Source organism: Notechis scutatus, chromosome 1, assembly GCF_049901735.1.
Source record: "Notechis scutatus isolate UNSWTSFEM ecotype Mainland chromosome 1, rNotScu1.2, whole genome shotgun sequence".
Taxonomy (NCBI): domain Eukaryota; kingdom Metazoa; phylum Chordata; class Lepidosauria; order Squamata; family Elapidae; genus Notechis; species Notechis scutatus.
This window is the reverse complement of record NC_142009.1, coordinates 29,425,262-29,448,307: the sequence shown is the minus strand read 5'-3', so window position 1 is coordinate 29,448,307 and position 23,046 is coordinate 29,425,262. Positions and strand designations below refer to the sequence as shown.

At 36.7% G+C, this 23,046-nt stretch overlaps 1 protein-coding gene across 8 annotated transcripts in view; it reads right to left on the bottom strand.

Moving 5' to 3' along the window:
• Nucleotides 1-23,046, bottom strand: part of NCOA1 (nuclear receptor coactivator 1) — a 304,667-nt gene that overhangs the window by 95,987 nt on the left and 185,634 nt on the right. For all 8 annotated transcript variants that reach the window (XM_087960167.1, XM_026671522.2, XM_087960171.1 and 5 more), the window contains 2 exons: nt 13,659-13,764; nt 4,677-4,843 (listed from right to left, as the gene is read on the bottom strand). In XM_087960167.1, the coding sequence (XP_087816293.1) occupies nt 4,677-4,843; nt 13,659-13,747 (256 nt within the window). In that variant the 5' untranslated portion in view covers nt 13,748-13,764. The remainder of the gene's footprint in view (nt 1-4,676; nt 4,844-13,658; nt 13,765-23,046) is intronic.

The window sequence follows — 23,046 nt, the reverse complement described above, 5'->3', positions numbered from 1 at the left end:
TGCCCATAAGCCAGAAATTCTTAAGCACTTACCTCCTTGAAAAATCCCTTCAATTTCCAACTGTAGTATGCATGAACATCACTGAATGCATGTTTCCAAAAAATCCCTTTCTCTTCAACAGTGTATAGCAGTGCTTCTCAACCTTGGCAACTTGAACATGTGTGGACTTTAACTCCCAGAATTCCCCACCTAGCCGGCTGGTTGGAGAATTCTGGGAGTTGAACTCCATACATCCTCAGGTTGCTAAGGTTGAGAAACACTGGTAAAGTATATAGCATCTGGGTTCTGCAATAACTTTCCTAAAAGTGTCATAAAACCACAGAGGACAATGGCACTAACTTCTCGTCATACTGTATAGTCTAACCTTACTTACATTTCTCCAGAAATCTTTTTTTTCTAACACTCACCAAAAGGCACAGGCAAAAGTATCAATTTACAATTAAATACATGTGGAATTATCATTTACTTTTAAAAACCAGAATCATGAATTTGAGGAGAAGAATTTGGACTGGATTCACAGGAATTCCTGTGCCTTTTTAAAGCTATCCTCTGCCATGCGGGGTGGTCTGTCTGAATAGTTTTGAAAAATTCAAGCAGCTGTAAAAGTCCTTCCTTCAGTCCTGTCCAGAATGTTCCATTAACTTAGCCTTACTATCAACCTGCATGAGCACAGCTGAGAATTACAGGGACAAAGACAAAATCACTTTGCTAAACCATAAGAAACTTTGAGATATTTTGAGATAATATTTTTAAAGGATTGCATACACTGAAGTTTCTGAAGCTTGGAATAAATAATTTCCTTATAGCAACAGATTTGAAATCTCTTGTGATTTGGAATTATATATATTTTTCCCAGAGATATAAGGCTGCCTATTTAGAATCAGACAATTGCCTTATCACATTCAAAATTGTCTACTCCAAATGGAATTAGATATCCAAGATCTCATATTTTACTTTCCCTTGGCACCTAACAACAATTTAATTTTAAAATGTTAACATTGAAATAATGCCCTTCCAAAATTAGATATCAAGTGGAAAATGTTATATTTTTCATACATATTTTTTGAAAAAGCTAACTTTCTGAAACAGAAGGTGATAAATCCAGCTGATTGCAATCTCAATACACTTTCACAAGTATCATCAAGAACAGCTTTCTGTATTTATATTTAACTTGTAGCAAGAATAATATGATCGCTAACAGGGAGAGCAGCCATTTCATTTTCTGTTCCTACTGAGAGGCATGCATTATTGTTTGCCACAAAATAAACACACTGTGTAAACTGTCTCCTAAGAGGCTTAAATGAAAGGTGTAAACATGAGAAAACATTAACATGTGAACATGCTTATTATGGGCTACATGGACTGCAGAGATCTCAAGTATCCTTGGCAAGAATGTTAGAACCTCCCTTTCATTCCCCCTTTACATTCTGGATGTAAAGAAAACTTCCCTGGGATGAAAAGCAGAGTCTTTTCTCCTTGGCAAGTTGACAGACTATGCGCCCTATGTTTTGTCTTTCAAATTAGCTACCAATGCTACAAAGCAAGCATTCAATTTAAGAGAGAAACATGGAGTGCCTCTTTCTCTCATCTAAGCATGAAGGGATTCCAGAATAGACCTTGGCAGGGCCCCTATTTCTCATGCTCCCAGCTGCTAGCAATTTAGCTACAGTGGGAGAAGTGAGAGAATCTCTCTCTTGAATTGTATGAGCACAGAAATTCAAACTGAAAATCTAGATATTTCTACCCTCCCCCCCCCAATCTATTATTGGCTTCTGTTCTCCTAAAGTAGCATTGTAGCAATGCATAATTATGCCCAACGATATTTTACTTTGGAATGACTCAGTGGATGGATTTTGTAGTATAAGATTTGGGTTCTACTGTATACTGTAGTATATGGTTCTAATTACTTGTCTGATTATCTCAGCATTTTTTTCCAGAAAAGTTACAATACTGAATTTTCAGATAATGGAGAGATGTTGTTTCTCCCACAAATGATTAGACTTCCAGAAAGTAGTGAGTATTTATTTACATCTAGCATTTCTGACTGTGCCATTAATTGTCACTCTTTCTTTCAAGTAAGTGATAGGTCAAATGGAAATCCACTGAAGTCACATACTTGTATACACATACATACATGCATGCATGCATGCATGCACATACATATTTAAGCAGATAGTTTTAAAATGAATAAAAGCAAAAAGACTGCATAAAGGGATACTTTGGGCCAAGTACCCACCATACAATAGCAATAATAATAGCAACAACACTTAGATTTTTATATTGCTCCATAGTGCTTTAGAGCACTCTCTGGGCCGTTTACAACATTAGCATATTGCCCCACTCACCAAATCTGGGTCCTCATTTTGCTGACCTCGGAAGGATGGAAGACTGAGTCAACCTTCAGCCCGTCAGGATCAAACTCCTGACTGTGGGCAGAATTAGCCTGCAATATTGCATTCTCACCACTGCGCCACCAGGGGTCTTGCAGCAAGGCCAGAATTATGATATACACATGATATCATTATGCACTTGTGTCCAGATATCAGATATGAGGCAAGTGATACATTGTCAGGTATGTGTTGCTATCCTACCTCCTGCCCTAAAGAGATAGCTTTAAGTAATTCTCACGATTCTTTTTTTTTTTTTAAGTTACTTTGAATGAAATTGAAGTAAAATTAAATAAGGGAATTGTTCATTTTAAAATTCAATGAAAAAAATTAATTATAGCACTGTAGAAATGTTATAGTTGGAAGCTCACACAGTAATTTTCATCATCCAGACTTGAATTAAATGTAATTCAGGCATATTCTTTCCTATACAAGAAACCTCCATTATATTATATTAGACATATCCAACCATCAACTGAAGACATCAAGTATACTTGTATTGTATAATGTTGCCTGACATGGTTAGCAGCTCTCTGAAGCCATAACATATCCTCAAATAGCCATATCTGCCTCCTACCCCAATTTCCTTCCCCTAAAAGATTATTCTGTCATCCAATTGCAAGCATTATAGAAACATGTATAATTTTGTAATTTCAATCCTAAAACTAAAATTGAAGTCTCTACCAAACAAAATGTTTTTGTAGTTTCTCAGACAGCACATCACATTAAAATAGGTATCTCAAAACCTTCTTTTCAGAAGTCTGTTTGCAATATAAACAGAAATCTGCATTCTTTATCCTGAGTACTCAAATGAATCTTATGCCAATGGCATAAGAACTGGTCCTGTAACATTACTGGAATTCCTTAGCTAGTGATTCTTAAGAATGTATTTGCATATGAAATTATTGTGCCTCTTTTTGTGATAAACAGATCTGATGAAGCAAAATTTAATGGTTATGACCAAGGATTTTTCAGTCTGAAGCTTGTAATGCCTGTTAATCAGCTGCTCTTATATTCTTAATAGAACTACAACTATGTTTTTTAGCTTGGCAAACAAAAATAAAGTGACTGCAAGGATAGAGGAAGTATGAGTAGGAAGTGACAAGACAGCAAAATTGAACGGTACTCTTGCTGTGCACACAGGCTCCTGTTACAAATGGTCTCTACCTCTCAAACAGCTGGGAAGGTAGAGGACCAGCACTGGAGAAATTGTCGAGCGTTGACTCCAATGTATTAATTCTCCCCGGAAATGTCCCCAGCAATCACATACACACGGGCTTTATAAGATACATTTGGGGGGTGGGGGGATAATACTGACTTTTCTTTGAAATGGTACGTTTTAGTTCAATGAGGAAAACTGTTCATATGCACTGGCATCCCAGGCGAGAAATAAATATCAAGTGAGTGATATGGGGAAATCTGCTTCATAAATGCACTGGGGATTGGTTTTGTAAATAGCTTTGAGAAAGTATTACGAATATCAGAACAGGAGGAAATATAATGAAGGTGCATAATGTTTCTCTGCTTGTCAATTTCTTGTTCCAAATCCATATATCCTAAATGATTCCACATTAAGATCCAGAATTACGATGTTATAAAGAGAAAATCATGAGGGAAAAGGAACAATGAAGACATTAAGTATCCATCTCTATCCAGCCAGGTCTTCTGCTACATTTCAATCCTTCCCAAAGCTGTTTGCTAAAAATGCACAGTACATCCTTCACTAGATGGAGTTGCACATAATATGCAACTTGTCTTTTGGTTCTATGGCTCAAGGCCCCTCAAATGTATTGAATTTGTTTTGCTTTCTACCACCCTTAGTGTACATCCAAAATTTGCTCTACCATCTGTAAGGGTTAGGGATGCTGTTACTCTTTGCAATTGTGTGTTATTATCTTTGGGATGGGTTATTAACCCTGCAGTAGCTTTAAAAAACAACTTTTGCTCCTTCGTTACCATGTGCATACAGTGAATGTTATTATCAGAACACAGCGGGAGTTTACCTGAAATCCCTTATTAAAAATCAGGTTGTCACTGTGGAACAGTGAAGATCTTGTTTTCCCATTTCATCCAGTGTAAACCAAGAAGAAGAAAAAACTTGATATTTGATCAATTGGGCTTTAAGCAGTGGATGACTGATAGGATTCTATTCTACTTTTGTGAACATTCTTCAAGTTCTCCTGCACTTCCTCAAGAAGATCCTGGTACATAGTTTATATATCATTGTATTATAAATTCAAGAACACAAGGAATGAACAACAAAAAAGAAAACATATTTTGCAGATCTACCTTGTTCGAGTCTTTTCATCTGCTGAATCTGATCAACCGTTTTTTTTAGAATCTTGCATTTGTCTGGTTTAACACTCAGGCTGTCAATCTCTCCAATATTGGCTGAAAGCAGCTCTGCCAGCTCTTCTAAGTATTTGTTCTCTTGCTCCCTGCGTCGTTTCTCATTGCTGTTAGAGAAAATCAATTCATAGTTACTAAATTCTACACAATCAAAACCAGGTATGGTTTATTCAAAAAAGAAATCAAAAGCCGGACCAATAATAAATCAAACCAAATATTTGAGTTCCTTGAATATTTGGGAGCCATCCTAAGCACCCATAAACTCACTGAAATATAAGTCTCTTTCAACATTAAAACAAGTATGGATGTGAAAGAAGGGACCATCGAGGAGACAGATGACACAAGATGAAAAGTGAAGCTGTCTATGCAGAGGTAAGAGCATTTATTAGGGCTTATCTTGTAGTGATAAGAGTGGTGAAGTGAGCTCATTTCTTCATTCTTAATGCATCTGCAGAAAACCAGCTGGTGGCCTCATTTGATAGATCCACTTGTCTTGGCTTGAACTTGGACTCCAGATGTGCAAATCCTATAGAAGTGCCTAAGACTTGTCTGAACTCAGTTATCTAGAGAAAGTCTAAATAGGTTATTCCTGAGAAAGTAGACAGGATCCTTATTGCTATAGTTCATTTTTACCTCTGGCCCGGAAGATGTGGGGATCTGGTTGAGGGGGAATCCAGCTTTGACTCAACCCTAGAAAGACAGAATAGCTTTGCGTTTTTAGTTTCCCGCCCCACAATATGGAGAGGCATCATCTTTAATTTTTGAGGGAGTAGCACTTTCCAAAGAGAGCTGGTGTGCAATTCAAGAGTTGTCCTGAACTTATGACCCCTATTTGGTTGGGGGTGGGCTTTGCCCAGAAGCATCTCATGTGCCAACTGCACCTATTGCTGGATTAGGAGGTTTTGATGACTGTCACTCATCATAGTCACTTCCTATTTGGATGACAACAACATGCTGTGCGAGGGGCTCCCCTTGAAGAGCATTCAGAAATTACAACTGGTCCAGAATGCAGCAGTGTGCACAGTTTCAAGTGTCCCATTTTTCCTTATGTCACCACTTCTGCACCAGAACACTGGCTTCCAGATGTGATTCTACATGATAGTTATCACCTTTTAAGACCTGAATGGCAGAGTCAGGCTATTTGTGGGGTCACTTCTCCCTAAAAATATTTGCCAACTGTGCCAGGTCCAGAAGGCTTCTAACAGGTGGCTTTTCCACCAAGCCCTCGATTAGTGTGAGAACAGAGCCCAGCAAAGATAATTGTTAATATATTGACAAATGTTGTTTTAAGGCACCACAAGTTGTTTTTTAGAAGTTCTCTTTTATTTTTTGTAATGTTCATGTTGTTATTCGTGTGTGCCATCAAGCAAAATCAATGGGGAAGTCATCAGGTCGTAATCATGTGACATCCTCACTTAATGATCCAGGGGTCCAAAGTTAATGATGGAACTGCAGAATTACAGTTATTATGTGATGTGAACATGTGACAAACACAATTTATGACCATATCTCTTAATAATAGCAATTCTGGTCCATCATTATTTGAGGACTACCTATATATTTTCAATTTCTCATCATTTGTATTATTTTACCAAATATTTGTAATGCATTAACTTTTATGACATATGGTATTTTTGTGATTAACTATCAGTGGTATTTCTTAGGTCAGCTCTTGAAATTGCTTTCTCAGAAATATCAAAGATTTCTCATACAAAGAAATACATGAAGGAACACTATTTTATTAACTGCTGACATAGGAAGGGAAAAACAGAAAAGGTCATGGTAGGATGGAGTTGATAGAACCTCAAAAAGAGAAACTTAAAGAGAAACAGAAAATGAAATCTATGCAGCATGAATATGGTAGAACTAAAGAAGGGAAGAAAGATAAGGACAGGTACAGTAGCTACTCTTGATTTAAAACTAGGTTGAGACATATTTCCTTTTCTTTCCTTTTACTGTAAGTCACACTTTTCCTTTAATTTATTTTGCTTGCAAGTTCTTACTCTCTTTCTATACTTTCCTTACCCTGGAATAGTATATGTATTTTTCCTAATTCTTTCCTTTTTACACATAACGTATCTGAGGTGTCCATTCTGTCCTTAAGGCAGGAAAAAAACCAACTTATTGAATTAAAAGGAGTCCAATGAGGGCAAAAACAGTTGGTAAGTTCCTACTGGGGATAAAATGTGAGGGCAGCATGCCAACAAACAGAGTTAATAAACTAAAAGACAAAAATAAATTGAGGAAGATAATCTCCTTGCAATAGCAATCACTTCATAAGATGTGGCCAACATATCATGAAATCATGCAAAGGAAGAACAACTAACTCTTATCTAGTTGCAAAAAGCCAATTCTACAGTTTGCAATGTTTTTTTTCTCCTACTTATTTTTTTTTAATAATGAACAATTGTAAGCTGCTTAACAAGTCCTTTCCCAAAATTTATGTTATTGGCCAGATTCCCATTTTTGCAATGTTCCAATTGTAATACCTTCACAGCTAGGAAAACAGAGCCTATCTCCCATTCCTTTCAATTAGTGTCTCCATTATTTGTTAGAGCTATGTGGTTCCTAGAATGTTGTGCTTGATCCTACTAGTCCATGCCATAGCCACTGATATTGATAAATGTAATTATTCTTTCTAAGGTGCATTTTTCCAGAATTAAAACCTCATTTATTCCCAGAAACAGAAACCAAACAATACTAAGAGCATTCTCTCCACTCTTTGACTCCTGCTTTTCTACTAGTTCAATAATCTTTTCTTTCTTTTTTTCATGCTGTTCTTTGAAGACCATGGATGACCCAGATAAGCAGTTGAAAGCATATTTTTAAATAGTGCACTTACAAGAATATCTTTCTTTCCCATACTCTGCTGAAAAATTCTGCTAAATACTAGCACATATAAGCTTTAAAGTGTATGTATGTGTGTGTGTAAATAAATAAATCTGGAAAAGGTAAAGGTGCATAGGTTGTGGAAGAAATGAGAAATATTACTTTGGGCCTTCTGGACATTTTTTTTCAGGTGAAATTAAGGAAAGTGGGGTGGGTAGGAAACCAGTAAACCAATATATGTGAATTCATTAAAATATTTAATTAACAACTCATTGCCATTGTTGCTATGGTAATATAAGCTGCAACTGATGGGAAAATAAAGGAATTGCTTTTACAAAAATGCCTATAGGAATAGTTTCAGTCAGCTACCACCATCAGTAACAATTAAAGTTATAGACTCCAGCACAGAAGAAAATGGTATGGCAGCAAGCTGAAATTAGTTCTGACAAACTGTTAAAAACCTCTGCCAATTAATCATACAAATTAATTAAGGGCTTTAATGAACTGAACTGGCATGAATATGCAAGTGAGTAAAAAAAGTTTATTGAAGAGAGCACTCTCCTTTATATGATAATGCAAACAGAACAGCAGGAGCCATCTTAGAAGGTGTGCTGAGAAGAAAGCAAAATAGGAAAATATATTTGTTAACTAAGGATTAACTTTTGCCCATTCTACGACGTAGTATTGGGGATGCTAATTTAAATGAAGTCAGGGCTCAACCAGTTAAGACTCTTACTTGGAAAGTGGCTGAGCAAAATTGGGCTTAAAGTAGTTTGTCCCAACATTGTCTTCAAACACAAAATCAAAATATGATTGGGACTGGGATATACTGCTTAAAAAAATAATTCTGAGGTTCTGTCTATCTATCTGCCTGTCTGGGGTCTTGGGTTGAGATGAAGGGAAAAAGAGACCTAGATAAAAGACTGGTATTAGCATCAGTAAGGAAGGTCAGTTAAAATTCACTAATTGGACACTAGAGATCTGCATTATTACTTTATTGCTTGGAGAATATCAGAGGATATAATTTAAGTTGCTGAATCTGTTTAATGTCTAATATCCACTCAGGACATACTGTATAATCCATTGCCTGCAGTTTCTACAGCCGCTGGGAGTCACAACTTAAGGATTTACACCAGGCATTTCTAAAACTCTTAATTCTTTTCCAGTGAAGGAGACGGAGTCATTTGCTCATCTTCCAAACCTAATACATACTCTGCTAATAATTCCATTATAGAGTAGTTTTTGTACAACAGAATCAGCAGGCACAAATCTAATAGCACAAAGAGCAAAATCTAGAACCAAGTGGAAGAAACCTTGGACTTCAAAAGGAATCCTGCATTCACTCCTGGAAAAATTGCAAAGAAAGACTATAGTTGAGATAAGAAACTGTTGAACTAGAATGATCAATCAAGAATCTGACAGTATCCATTTAAATTTGATTACAAATAACTGTTTTCTATTCACTATAGTTATTAATTAACTTGTCAGGGTTAGTGTGGCTGGACTGCCACTTAATTGGTATGCCTGTTAATTGTTATTTTGTTTCACAGAATTGTCACACATGCTACATCATGCACTGCACCAATTTTATGTATGTATTCAATTATTTCTGCATAATTTCATTTATACTGTACCATTGAATTTGGAATGTCTCACAGCATTTTACAATATAATGAAAAGTATATCATTGCATGATAATATGAAGAACTACAAAAAGCCCATATGCTTACAATTATCAAAAAAGCAACAGATGCTTTATATAATATTTGATATATATATAAATTCTGCCTACTAATTGACAGAATTGTGCTGTAATAAATATATTAGTCTCTCAAATGCTGCAATACTTTGTTTTTAAGTAATAAATGTAAAGTTTTTTTCCTTCTTCCTTCTTTTTGTTCCTCATTAAAAATTTACCAAATGCATCCAGACTGCATTCTACACTGCATTCTCCTTGTATATTATTTACACATTATTCCTATGGGCACATATAGATTTGTTTCTCACTGTTCTCCTAGAAAGCATTGTGGAAACTATTTCAGCATTAAGATGAAAAATGTTTTGAAGAAATGATAAACTAACTTCCACTGAGTTCCAAATGAAAAAGGGATGAGGCAGTAAAGTAAAAAAAGATATGTTTTGCACTGGCTTGGCTGGGATCAACTTGGCTCTGGTTGTCTCTCCATTAGAAGCCACTATACTGACTCACTGTGACAATTACCATATGTAGGAATTGTTAATAAGCTAGTTTTCTTCTTCCATGCTTTTGGTCCTTTTACATCGATGTCTGTAAACTTGGATAGTTGCATAGTTCCCTAATTGTGGTACAACAGCAAACAGTTCCCCCATCTTGCTTGTTGACAAACTGGAGAAGATATTTTCCTCATAACCTGTCCTGAATTGTAATAGCTTGCTGGTATAATTCACATGCACTTTGCTATCCATTATCCATACTTTCAGCAGAATAGACACTCCTGAGAATGCTACAGAAATGTTCAATATTAAAAGAAGGTCCAATTGCAACCTTCATTCCTACAATTTTGGCAAGGGATAAAAATTGTTTTTGTTCTGCCAGACTTTTAAATACAACCAGTATTAGCATCTACATCTGACAGCAGTATTGATTTTATTATTAATCTAAGTGGAATACTGCAGTGGGTATTTGTTTAGCATATTAATAATAACTCTTTCCTCCAGCTTAGCTATTTTGCAATGTAAAATTTATGTTGGAGGATGGAACATAAATTAACTAAGCAAATGGACCTATGACTTGCTTGACCTCAGAACTGGGCTCCTATTGGAAGGAGTTTCTGAACTATGGAAAGAGATGAACAACCAAACAGAAGAGATAGGAGGTATGTGAATACAGATATATGGAATTATTTTTCCTTAGCCTTTACACAGCTCAAAATCAAATCAAATCCAACCAAACCTCTAGTCATGTAAAAAGAAATGGAACCTGACATGAGAATGGAACAAACTGGCAAGGATAGCCCTCTCAAAAGCCACGATCTGAATATCTACATGGAAGGAGAAAATTTGATGTTAGCACGTGTAACTTGTTTTTTTTTTTCTTTAAGGATTTTTGGTCTAGTATGGTGTAACATATTCCACCAGCAGCCAGGGAAACTCATTGAGTGACTTTGAACCATTCGCCCTACCAATCCAATCTATCTCACAAGGGCTGTTGTTATGCAGACAAAAGGGAGATATTAATGTACACTGACTTGTGTTCCTAAAGAAAAATCAGGATATAAATGCAATAAAGAAATAAATGTGATATTCCATGGAATATTTTTTTGGCATAAATAGGACTTTGCCACAACATATTTAAACTTGTTTGTATTTACAGTTGCCAGCTATCACAATTGTTTCCAAAACTACTTTCTCCACAATTCTTCAACAAGAAGAACAACTTTTTCATGAGAGAACTATAATGAAAAATGAAATATTCTGGAAATACAGTTGGTGCAAAATGGGGCTGGCATGGAAGAAAAATACAGTATCTTGTACCATTTCTGAGTAAAATACTGAAAAAAAACCAGGCAGATTTAAGCTGCGAAGGAGAGAGAAAAGGGAAAAGATTTGGTTTTTTTTTCTCCTTTTCCTATACTGACAGCTAAAAGACTTAAGCAAGAAATTGGAAAAAAATCCACTTTGACATTAATAGGCATTTAATGCTGAAAATAAAAAGTCAAAGGGATAATAAAGATTTCTGGATAATCAAAAGCGTTTGAAAACAGGAAAGGAGAGAAAAAGAATAAAAGGGCAGGATCTGGAAGGGAGGAGACTGCTTGGAATTAAAAGGAATTTACAGCAAAATCTCAACAAGACTTCCAAAAGATACATTTTAACTGAAACATCGCAACAAAAACCCCAGGAAGAGAAAGTCGAAAAAGAAATAAGAAGATATAACTCGGGACTATCTGGATTACTTGATGATCTCTGGATTTTTGGTTATTGTATTTGAATGACTAAAATCAATCGGGTGGTTGTTTAAAACTGTTTAAAATGGCTCTACTTTTAGAAGAACTGAAAATGGAACTTAAAAAGTACAAAGAAGATGCACAAGAAGGGAGAGGTTCTTTTGGCTTCATATTTCAGTTCCTAGAAATGGAGATTTGGAACTATGAGAAACAACAAGAAATGCCTGCAGAACAAGAAAATTGCAACAAAGAAGAAGCCATCTTTAATGAACAAGTAATCTTAGGTGGGGGGAAAAAAGGAAAGGGGGGAAAGAGAATGGAAAGTTTAAGATTGGGAAAAACAAACCCCCCCCCCCAAAAAAAAAAATAGAGTGAAAAATAAGCATAAAATCAGAAAGCAACAGAAGAGGGAAATGCAGAAGAGAGAATTAAAACTAGAGAGACAAGGGGGTAAAAAGGGGAGGGAGAAGATGAGAGGGAAGAAAGAAAGGAAAAGAAGTTATAAAGGACAGAAGCAAAATATAGAGAAACAGGGCCTATTTAGAGATAATGAGTGAAAATTTAATGGAAAAAGGGATTCTGCAAAGGTACATAAGATAGTATTGTTATATCAGAAATAGAAATAATTTTAGAAAATATGCAACAATGTATGATTAAAATGTTTGATAAAACAGCTATTGTAATTCACTGGAATGCTTGTCAATAAATAAATTTAACAAAATGAATATTTAATGATTTACAAAACATATGTGAAGAGAAATAAGGGAAAATTAATTATGGAGATTATACGTGTCTTTAAGGAAGTATGATATTTAATTGAAAAGAAATGTTAAAGATGTTAAGATTTTAATGATTATTAATGATAGAACTGAATTGGAATGGAATGAGGGTTTATAATTACATCTATTTACAATCTTTCTTTCTTTTTTTTAAATAATATAGTGTGTATTATAAGAATATGCCAAGCAGAATTTGATTGGAAGTTATGTATTATGTATTATATTGAAGGTCATAAACTTAAGGTATATATTGAAGTTTAAATAAGAGTTGAATGGATGTAATTAAAAGATATAAAGGTGTCATACTCCAATTAGTAACTATAGGAGAAAACTTGCTTAATGAAAAAAGATAATATGAAATTGAAACAGAACAGACAAAAGTATAAATATAATGATTTGAATTGAGATGAGATAATCAAAATAAAATTGAGAAAATTAAAAGAGGGGAAAAACTATATAGAAAATGTAGAATAGTATAAGATATGGAATAGAACACAAAAAGGAGCATGAAATTGAGTTTTGTGTCTGTATAAAGAAGTTCAACCTGGGACCATGCTATTTTCAAAAAAGATGTTTTACTTGTATTTTGTATGTGTGAAAACCCAAATAAAACTTTATTAAAAAAAAACACCAGGCAGAACAAAGCTGAATTATCAGGCACATTAATCTGCAAACAGAGAATTATTGGAACTGTATACCATGTTAAGAAATTCAAATGGGGAAGAGTTTCAAAAAGTCCAGTATATCTGATCTGATCGTAATTTCCTGTTAGTTTTTAAAATACTCAAAAATTACATTTTAAAAGAAAACTTGGTATTCAGTTAACAAGGGGATTTTAAACTGACTTTTCCAACAAATGAACTGATAAATTATTAGCGTTCTAGCTAAAATCCGAGAAGCCAGGTTTTATCAATTTATGAGAAAAAGATAAATTATCATTTTCTAGTTCTTTTTTAAAAAATTACAATATTTAGGAAGATGGCCAATGCCCTTTTAGATGCTTTTAGATATTCATATAATTTGAAGATGCAATCTAGTTTCATTTTAAATTTTCTTGGATTTTAGATTTTGAAACAAGAGAAATATTAATGACCATAAAGTGTGAAGTGTGCTACAAACCCAAGTCAATCAATAAGTAAAAACAGCTTCAGTCACAAATCACCAGTTGCTCCCCAAGAGAGAAGAGGAACAGATGGAGAGTTGTGTTCCATCTTCCACAGTAGATACTCACAAACAAACAGCCAAACACCGGTGGGATGTGTGAACTTATCTGAGGGGATGAAATCTGTTCCCATCTGCTTGTGCAGAAAAACAGTGCCAGAAAGCAAAACAAAAAACAAGAAAGCCCTCCTCCATCCTAGAAGAAAATTCCCTAAAATTGTACTTACCTCTGGATCAGAGTGTCACATGGTGACCCCTTCCTCTTTTGAGAATCCAGGTTTCCTGGGTCTGTAGAATTGTTCCCAAGGCCACTCATATTGAGTCAGTTCTCACCTGAGAAAGAAACAAAGAACATCATCAAGAAATGAAACAGGTGGAAAGTGATGGGAAACAGGGAATGGTTTACCTCAAGAAGCAAGGCTCAGGTGACCTATTAAAAGAGGGGGAAGATTACCTAGCAGCTTCCCTTTTCTTTCATAAAAACATATCCAAACATTCAATCAATTTTAAATCAATTCCACAGGATAGTGTTTGCTTTGTTTTACTTTGCTAGCTATCAGCACTATTCGTTTCATCTGGGCATACAAAATAGCTTCAGTCCTAACAGGGCTAGGAAACAGTACGACTTATTAGTAATAGTACTTCATAGCACAACTTTATGTACTACCTACCTAGAAGTCAATGCTATTCTTAATCTTACTCCCAAGAAACTTTGCATGGGATTACACACCAGCTTTTTCACCATTTAATGGATTTCAGGTTTTATTTAGTATTTGAGAATTTAAATAGATGTTACATACCAAAGAATCTAATGAAATGCCAATTTGTTCTTCTTATCTCTACAGCTAGTCTTTGACTTATTAGTTATGATAATGCTGAATGAAGAGACATGGCCCATACCTAAACATATAGCTGGTGTAACGTTTCTGGGGTCACATGACCAAAATTTGGAACTACTTGCACTGATGACCACAGGAATGCTTCAACTCCTATATCTATGCCCTTTTGACTGGTTTGCATAGTGGCACTGGGTGGTGACAGAACTGGGGCTGAAGCTGAAGTAGAGGTCCCTTCAGAAGTCTCAGCCAGCTGCCCCTACCCCCACCCCAAGCCCCCAGTGCTGCTCCTGCCCATGAAAAATGCCAGCTCAAATCCAACACCACAGCCAGCCGCTCCAGCACCACTGGGCAAAGCCCTAGTTGCCCCTGATGCCCTATGCTCCACAAGCCCTAACATGCACAACTGACCTTTCCTGTTTTCCTGTCACAGTTGATGAGGCATACCCAGACTAACACTACAGTATATGAGGCAGCTGCTGGCCACACCAGACCATCTTGCTGAGGCTGCTTGCTACTTTCTCTAAATTGTGTGCACCATTCATTCCCTAAGAAACGCGTCCCTTTTCTTCCATGTGTTGCTCTGAAAAAGCCCTTGGAAAGCTTCTGAGGTCTTCCCCAGATCTTGCAAGAACAGGCGTGCTATCTGGAGAATGGCAGATACCCTGTTCTTGTGATGCTACTTGGAGAATGGCAGACACGTTCTTGTGATGCTTCAAAAGACTTTTCCAAAGCATTGTGAGAACAGGGCGCACAATTTGGGGCATGAATGATGCAAGTGGGAATAAGCCTGACATGACCAGCAGCTGCCTCACATACAGTAGCGTGGGAGAAAAATGATAAAGATCACCTTGGGTGGCACAGTGCAGGCCATTTGGCCCCTTCCACGATGAAGTGGTTTTATGCCAAGCTACTGGGCCAGGCTGAAACAACTGAGACAGCTATGGCTTCACACGGCACTGCGGCTTAGGAGCTTCTTGCAGCCCCAGAGCTGTGCTGTGTAAAGAAGCTCCTGAGCCACAGCATATTCTTTCCACAATACCCCTATGACCAGACGCACTGCACTCCCTCCTTCGAACTTGCATGCAGGCCTGTGTTGGGCCTCACAGAGCATCCTTCACCCTGCGCTCCTTGCCTGGGACTGCCTCCACTTATTTGACCCACATATCTGGAATTACAACATCAACCAGGAGTGCTGGGTTTGTAGTCATTACATTGCTGTGGTCACGTGACATCTCATGTTACAACCATATTGCTTAGCAACAGGAATTCTGCTTCCAATTGTGGTTATAAGTTGAGGATTACCTATAAAGCAATCCTGATAAGAAAGATTTGCAGTGAGATGCTATCTGGGAAGGAATTTTTTAAATTATTAGTCATTGTTTGCAAATAAAATTTGCCATATTGGAGAAACTATGGTATGTCAAAAGTACTTCATCTTTACAAAAGACTTAATGTTCTCAACATGCAATGTTATAGAGGTGATTTTATATATGCAATGTGTTTTGATATTGATGATAAAGAATATTTGTAACTCAGGGTTAAACTGGTGATGTTACCTAGTTTGGTAATGAAACATCGGCAAGAAAACCATCAAGCTCAAAGAGCACCAAGGACCCCACAATGTGTGTTAAAAAAAACCAAAACGATTCTAGTGCATTTTATTCCTTTACATATTTACTATAAGATCAATATTTCATCTAAGCATTTTAAATGAATGTTTCTTCTGATTTCTCCTTCAGGACTACTAATAAATAAACAAATGTGATGCTAAAAATATTCAATCTAATCAGAATGTTTACATCAATATTTTGAAGACATTGAAGTAAAATCAATTTTATATTAAACTGGTCTAAGTCAGTAATCAACTGTATACTTATTTGCAGCTTGGATTTTTTTTAAAAAGTCCATTGGATTCCCAGGACAGATTGATACTATCAAAATGAGTAAGTAGAATAATTAAATACACAATATTTAAATCACTTAACTAATTCAAAATGATTCTTCAAGCCTTTTGCTAAGATCTGAATCTCTGTTATTAAGATGGAAGCATTTGTTGAGAGCCAGAGATTGTTTTAGCAATATTAGCATCACAAATCAATAGAAACCACACCCTTCTGCCAATTGCAATGGAAACAATAGTCAGCTGTCCAAATTTATGAGGCTGACAATCAAGAACTACTGGTCTGGAACTAATGATTACAGATCTAATTTTATTCCTCCTTCCTGGCATATCTGAAGATTCATATGATGCCAGAAGAAACATAATCAGCCATTGGGGAAAGTGTTGGCTCTTTCAAAAACCCCAAACTGCAAAACTCATCAGCTCTAGGTACAAGAACTATATGCTTTATATTATAAACCTGCCCTGATTTTCCATCCACTTGCTTCAAAGGCCTCCAATTGCTTAAACTGCTACTTTATATGCAGTCCTGATTCTGCTTCAACAAAACAAAACAAACTTCAATTTGCAACAGCAATCATTATGCCAATGTGAAACCCTTTGACTTTAAAGCAGGATTGAACAATAATTCACAAAAATCTTGAAACATCATTAAAAAAGTGGGTATTTTTCAAAAAGTTTTTTTCAAGCTGAGGCATGGAAAAAATAAATATGTCTTCTTTGAGTCCCATTCAAAGAGAGGACACGAAGGTAGTGACCTTGACAAAATGTCTAATAAAATAAACGGGGCTATGGATAAAATTGCAGGTTTAGCTGAAATCTCTGGTTTTATTTAGCCCATTCATTAAATACAGTCAGGTATTTGTTTTTAAAAAAAATATAATATAAACCCAGTTTATTTTTGCAACAGCCTTTGCCAAAGCTGACAACCAAAAATAATTTAAAGTATCCTAAAAATAACTCTGATGGCTCAGCTGGAAAAATGAATTGACCCCAAGGGCTCTAAATGAATTGCCTGACTCTAAAGGTGAGTCTTACTGCATGAATGGTAGAGGTCAGGTAAGTGGATATTTGCAATTTTGCATACTAACAAACTGCACTGTCCTTGTTCCACACTCCATTTCTATGATCTAGGATTTTGCCTTGCCAACTGGAAACATGAATAAAATGGGAGAGAACAACCAGCTAATTATTTATGCTTGGGGGACGGGAAAGAAATGAACAACAAAGAATCCTGAAATGCTTTTTTTGCCCTATTGGCTGAGATAATATTTTTTCTGGCAAAGGAGATCCAGAATACCCAGTAGAAGAATTGGCATATGAATACGGAAAACCTGGGATCTACTCAACTCTAAGCCACTTTACAGGGCTGCCTCTGGACAGGCAGATCCAAGAGAAGTTATGGAATTGTGAAAGGCAATAGAAGAATGGTGGGATATTTTGAATAATGAACCCTAAAATGGGACAAAGGTATGATTGTAGGCTCAGCATACCTCATTAAAATCACGTGTTTTTACAATCCTGTTCAGGAGCCATAAGTAAACCAATTAAAGTGATATGACTAAGGCTTTCTTTCTCCATGTACTCCAGGTTGCTTTCCTCTAACACAGTCAAATGAATGGAAAGGGAATAATCCTTTTTTGAGGGTTTGTCTGCTCCTTCTTATTCCTATCTGTGGGGCAGCCATAATTGTTTGAAGGCAGTTTTGAAGAAATGAATTATACATAAGTGCTTCAGTCAGGGAAATCTCCTTTAGAACACCAATACTGATATCTAAATTCCGCTGAAGATGTTACCTAGCCTGATAAAGAAATATTCAGAAACCAATCCACAAGAGAATAAACCTCCACCCTCATCCTACACCCCAGCTACAGATATTCACTACTATCACAAATCTGCTTTAATTGTTGAAATGATAGAATTGACAGCCAACAATCTTTTCTCAAGTGTTTCTCTCTGAGAACCTTGAAACTACAACCAGTTGCACAGAAACGATCAGCAAGAAATCAGAAAAAAACAAAACAAAAAACCACGGGTAGAATCTATAGGAAGTGAGAAGTCAAATTAAGGAGCTGCTACGAAAACAACAGATGCTTAAGTTCTTTTCTCAACAGTTGTTATTTATTGTTCTGACAGCTGTCATCCAAATGCTTCCCATCTGAGCAAATGCAGGCAAAATCCCAATAAGAAGTGGTCAAGAGCACATTGACATTTGAAGCATTTCTCTCCTTGCTATCCTGCAAACTTGGGACTTCTCTATTTTTTTTTTAACTTTTGCAGATTACAAAATAGTGAAACCACCTGTTGATGCAGAGAGGAAATAATGAATCATGAAGTAAAGGATGAGCCAGAAATTGCATGACTGTGATTTGATTTTGTAAGTGAAATTTTCTATCTTTGACTTCTCATTTGAAGGAAAATGTCAACAGTCCATGTCAAGCCAGCTCCACCCACCCATTAACAGCCAAAGAAAATAAGCACAACTTTGCCTGGGGGCCCACTGTGGAAACAGCAAGAATCCAGAGATCCATCTCTGTCATTGCACCGGCCAAAAATGCATGGCCAAAAATGCATGCCTCCGTACCAAAGTCTGCTGGTGTTTTCATCTCACCTGTTCATCTCCAGCAATTTATTCTAACAGCATAACATAGTCTTGTCTTCCACAAAACCTGATACTGACTCTTGACTGGCACTTCTCAAATAATTTCCTTGTTCTGGCCTGTTAGCTCCTGATTATCATAAAAACAAGTTTCTACAATTCTTTAGGGAGCTCTGAGTTTATAGTTCTGCGGGCAGAGAATTATGGATATGACAAACAGAACTACTAGCTTTATTATTATATAGCACAGTATCTAGGGAAAAGAGTCTATAAACATGCATGTTGTATAAACTGCCCCCAACATGTATTTAAGTTGTACTTACTGAAGAACATGGCTAGAGTTCTCATACTTTTACAGAGCAATTATATTCAAGCCTTCCCATAATTAATTACAGCCATAAAGATAATATTTTATTATGGTTGTTTGACCAGTGTTTAGACTAGATTTGGCATTTTTGTCCATCTATCAAGTTTTTCCCAAGGACCTGTGTGTGTGTGTGTGTGTGTGTGTGTGTGTGTATGTATGGCCTTCAGCTTTGTTCGGGTATTTTCCCACGTCATAGTAGTGGTGCTTTTAAAGTTGTAGCAACGTTTCAGCAGAATCTCATCTGCCATCATCAGGCTTTTGTATTGTGTTCGTCTGTGAGTTAGACTTTTACAGTGGTTTCAGATTTAAATTTGGGGCAGCCTATTGCTGTGCCAGAATGGTTTTTTTTTTTTTCTTCATCCTGATTGGTTGAGAGTCTTGGTCTGTGTTTATTGGTCTTGGAGTTTGCTGTGTTCTGCTTCTAATAACTTCTGTCTGTTTTTTTGGCTCTTTTTGTATCTTGATTGGCTGGCAACATTGTGTTACTTTATTGGAGGCCTTTAGTGCAGCTTGGCTTCGGGTAAATGGACGGCTATCATTAGTTAGGAAGCTGGGTTTCATCTGGGTGCCTGGTTGGGGTGTGTTTGAGCTGGAGGTATCAGGGGGGATCTGTTTGTGCCCAGGTGTTTGCCTGGCTTGTGGTGTGGAGATTTTTTTGTTTGTGAGTGCAGGCTTCCAAATGATTGACAGCCTGGTGGAATCATCTCTTCTGTTCATGCTTTCTGGTCTTTTTTCAATCTCTATGGCTTCTCTGATGATTCTGTGGCTGGGATTTTCTATAGTGGCTAGGGTTTTGGTGCCATTGAAGTTGATTCTATGACCTGTGGCTTCCATGTGTTGGACTAGTGAGGAAGTGTGTTCCAGCTTTTTGACTGCATTTTTTGTGTTCATCCAGGCGGGTGCTTATTCTTCTATTGGTCTGTCCAATGTATGTGGCCGGGCATGATGCACAGGGGACTTCGTATATGCCTTGGTTTTCCAGGTCAATTTTGTCTTTGGGGTTTCTGAGGATGGCTGCTATTTTTCTGTCTGTTTTGAAGGCAGTCTTGATGTGGTGTCTGTATAGTATCTTACTAATTTTGTCTGTAGTGCCTCTTATGTAAGGCAGGACAGCTGTTCCATGGGTCTGTTCATCTTCTGGGTCTCTATTATGTCTCAGTGTGTTTTTGTGGATCAAGTTGGTGATTTTGCTTTTGTGGAAGCCGTTGGCTGTCAATATTTTAGTCAGGGTGCATAGTTCAGTCTTAATGTGTGTCTTGTCTGCCAGGCGTTTGGTTCTAGTAATTAGTGTTTTAGCCACGGAGTTTATCTGTGCTGGGTGGTGGTGGGATTGGGCATTGAGGTAGCGGTTGGTGTGTGTTTTCTTCTGGTATATGGTGTGTCCTAGTGTGCCATCTGTTTTTTTGTAGATTAGTACATCTAGGAATGGTAGTTGTTTGTTTGTTTCTGTTTCCATGGTGAACTTGATTTTGGGGTGTGCGCTGTTTAGGTGTGTTAGGAAATTGTTTAGGTTTTCTTGTCCATGGGGCCAAATCACGAATGTGTCATCGATGTATCTTAACCATAGTTTGGGTTTGAGGATGGCATTGGCCAGGGCTCTGGATTCGAATTCTTCCATGAACAGGTTTGCAATGACAGGTGACAGTGGTGATCCCATGGGGGCTCCTTCTATTTGTTTGTATCTTTGTCCTTTGTATATGAAATATGTGTTGGTTAAGCAGTGTTCTGTTAGTTCCATGAGGTGTTTAGCTGGTTGGTATTTATTTTTGATGATTTCAAGGGTCTCTTTTATCGGGACTTGAGTGAATAGTGAAACCACGTCAAAACTTACAAGCAGATCTTCTTGCTCCACGTGTAGATCTTTGATCATTTCCAAGAAGTGGTATGAGTTTTGTACATGAGAAGCTGCTGTTTCAGCATGGGGCTGTAGCTCTTTTGCTAGGTGTTTAGCTAGGTTTTGTAGTGGTGCTCCTCTGGAGCTGACTATGGGTCTGAGAGGTATGCCTTCTTTGTGTATTTTTGGGAGGCCGTATAGTTACACAATTACACACACACACACACACACACACACACACACACAATACAGAAGCCTGATGATGGCAGATGAGATTCTGCCGAAACGTTGCTACAACTTTAAAAGCATAACTATAATGACGTGGGAAAATACCCGAACAAAGCTGAATACCATTCATATAAGTACCCACGAAAACTTAATATACATATACATATACATATACATATACATATACATATACATATATATATTTTCTGAGGTTCTCGCGGGTATTTGTATGGTTTGGTTATTCAGGTTTTCTCCCGCGTAAGATTGGAAGTATCTAGGCAACGTTTCGATGAAGTCTCATTCATCATCTTTAGGCTGGTGTCTTCAGCTCTGTGCTATCTCAGAAGATACAAAAAGAGCCAAAAAACAGACAGAAGATATTAGAGACACCAATCAAGCAGAACACAGCAAACTCCGAGACCAATAAACACAGACCAAGACTCCCAACCAATCAGGATGAAGAAAAAACCATTCTGGCACAGCAATAGGCTGCCCCAAATTTAAATCTGAAACCACTGTAAAAGTCTGACTCACAGACTGACACAATACAGAAGCCTGATGATGGCAGATGAGATTCTGCTGAAACGTTGCTACAACTTTAAAAGCACCACTACTATGACGTGGGAAAATACCCGAACAAAGCTGAAGGCTATATATATATATATATATATATATATATATATATATATATATATATATATATATATATATATATATATATATATATATATTGATGGCAATCTGCCAAATCAGTCATCCAAATGGAGTTCAAAAAATTTGAATAAATATGGAAGAGGCCAATTATAATTGTGTAGCTGGATAATTCATATTGCCTTTTTTGCTCCAAAAGGCAATATGAATTATGTTTCATCTAATGAAATGTCAGTTATGAACATCTCTGTATTTGTAGTACAAAGCCCCAATCTGTTAAAACCTCTGTATACTCTACATAAAACTCCTTTTTCTTCCTTGAAAGAGCTATTGGTTGCTGTGTTATGGCTGGTCTTACTATGAAATCCACTGAGGTCTTATTCTAATAGTATTAGAATAAGGTAATATAATAGTATTAGAATAAGATCAATTGATTGAAATACAGGTAGACCTCTTTAAGTGATTGCCTCATTTTATGATCACAGTTATGATGGTGATGCAAAAGTAATTTTGTGACCATACCTTGCATTTACAACCTTCACAAACCTGTAAAGCAAAGGAAATCTGAAATAAGATCAGCACAGTTGTTGTTTCCCCTAGCAACCACTTCACTTAATAACCAAGTTGCTGGTCCCAGCTGTGGTTCCTCAATGAGGACTTACCTGTAGTATTTAATCAGCAGTGGGGCAAAGGAATCTCATTTGAATTGTCCACTATTGTATTAGCACCAAAACATATTGGATTTATTATCTGCCTCCTAAAGCAAATGAGGATTTATTACCTTCTTTCCTTAAACCATTTTTTGGACATTTTTTATGGTTTGCATAGAAAGGAATCTAAACATTTCTTACTACGTTACAAATTTGGAATAGCATATTCCATGGTAGAATTTCTAATAGCAATAAGAAATCTTTAATTTCATCATTACAGACAACAAATTGAATTTCTAAAAGATTTAAATAACAACAAACAAACAATTAATTAGTTTAACCAAAGAATTTGGCGTCTTACTGCCATGGGGTAAAACAACCTCAAATGGTTTGCAAGATTTTCTGAAGAGCAGATTGTGTTTGACAGCTGTCAACTAGAGAAACCCGCCAAAAGGCACCCCAGATAAGAACCTTAAACCTTCCCTCACCCTCTTTCTTTCCAGAGGAGTCTTATCTCGCTGAAGCCCTGGAGGCTTAATTGACTGGC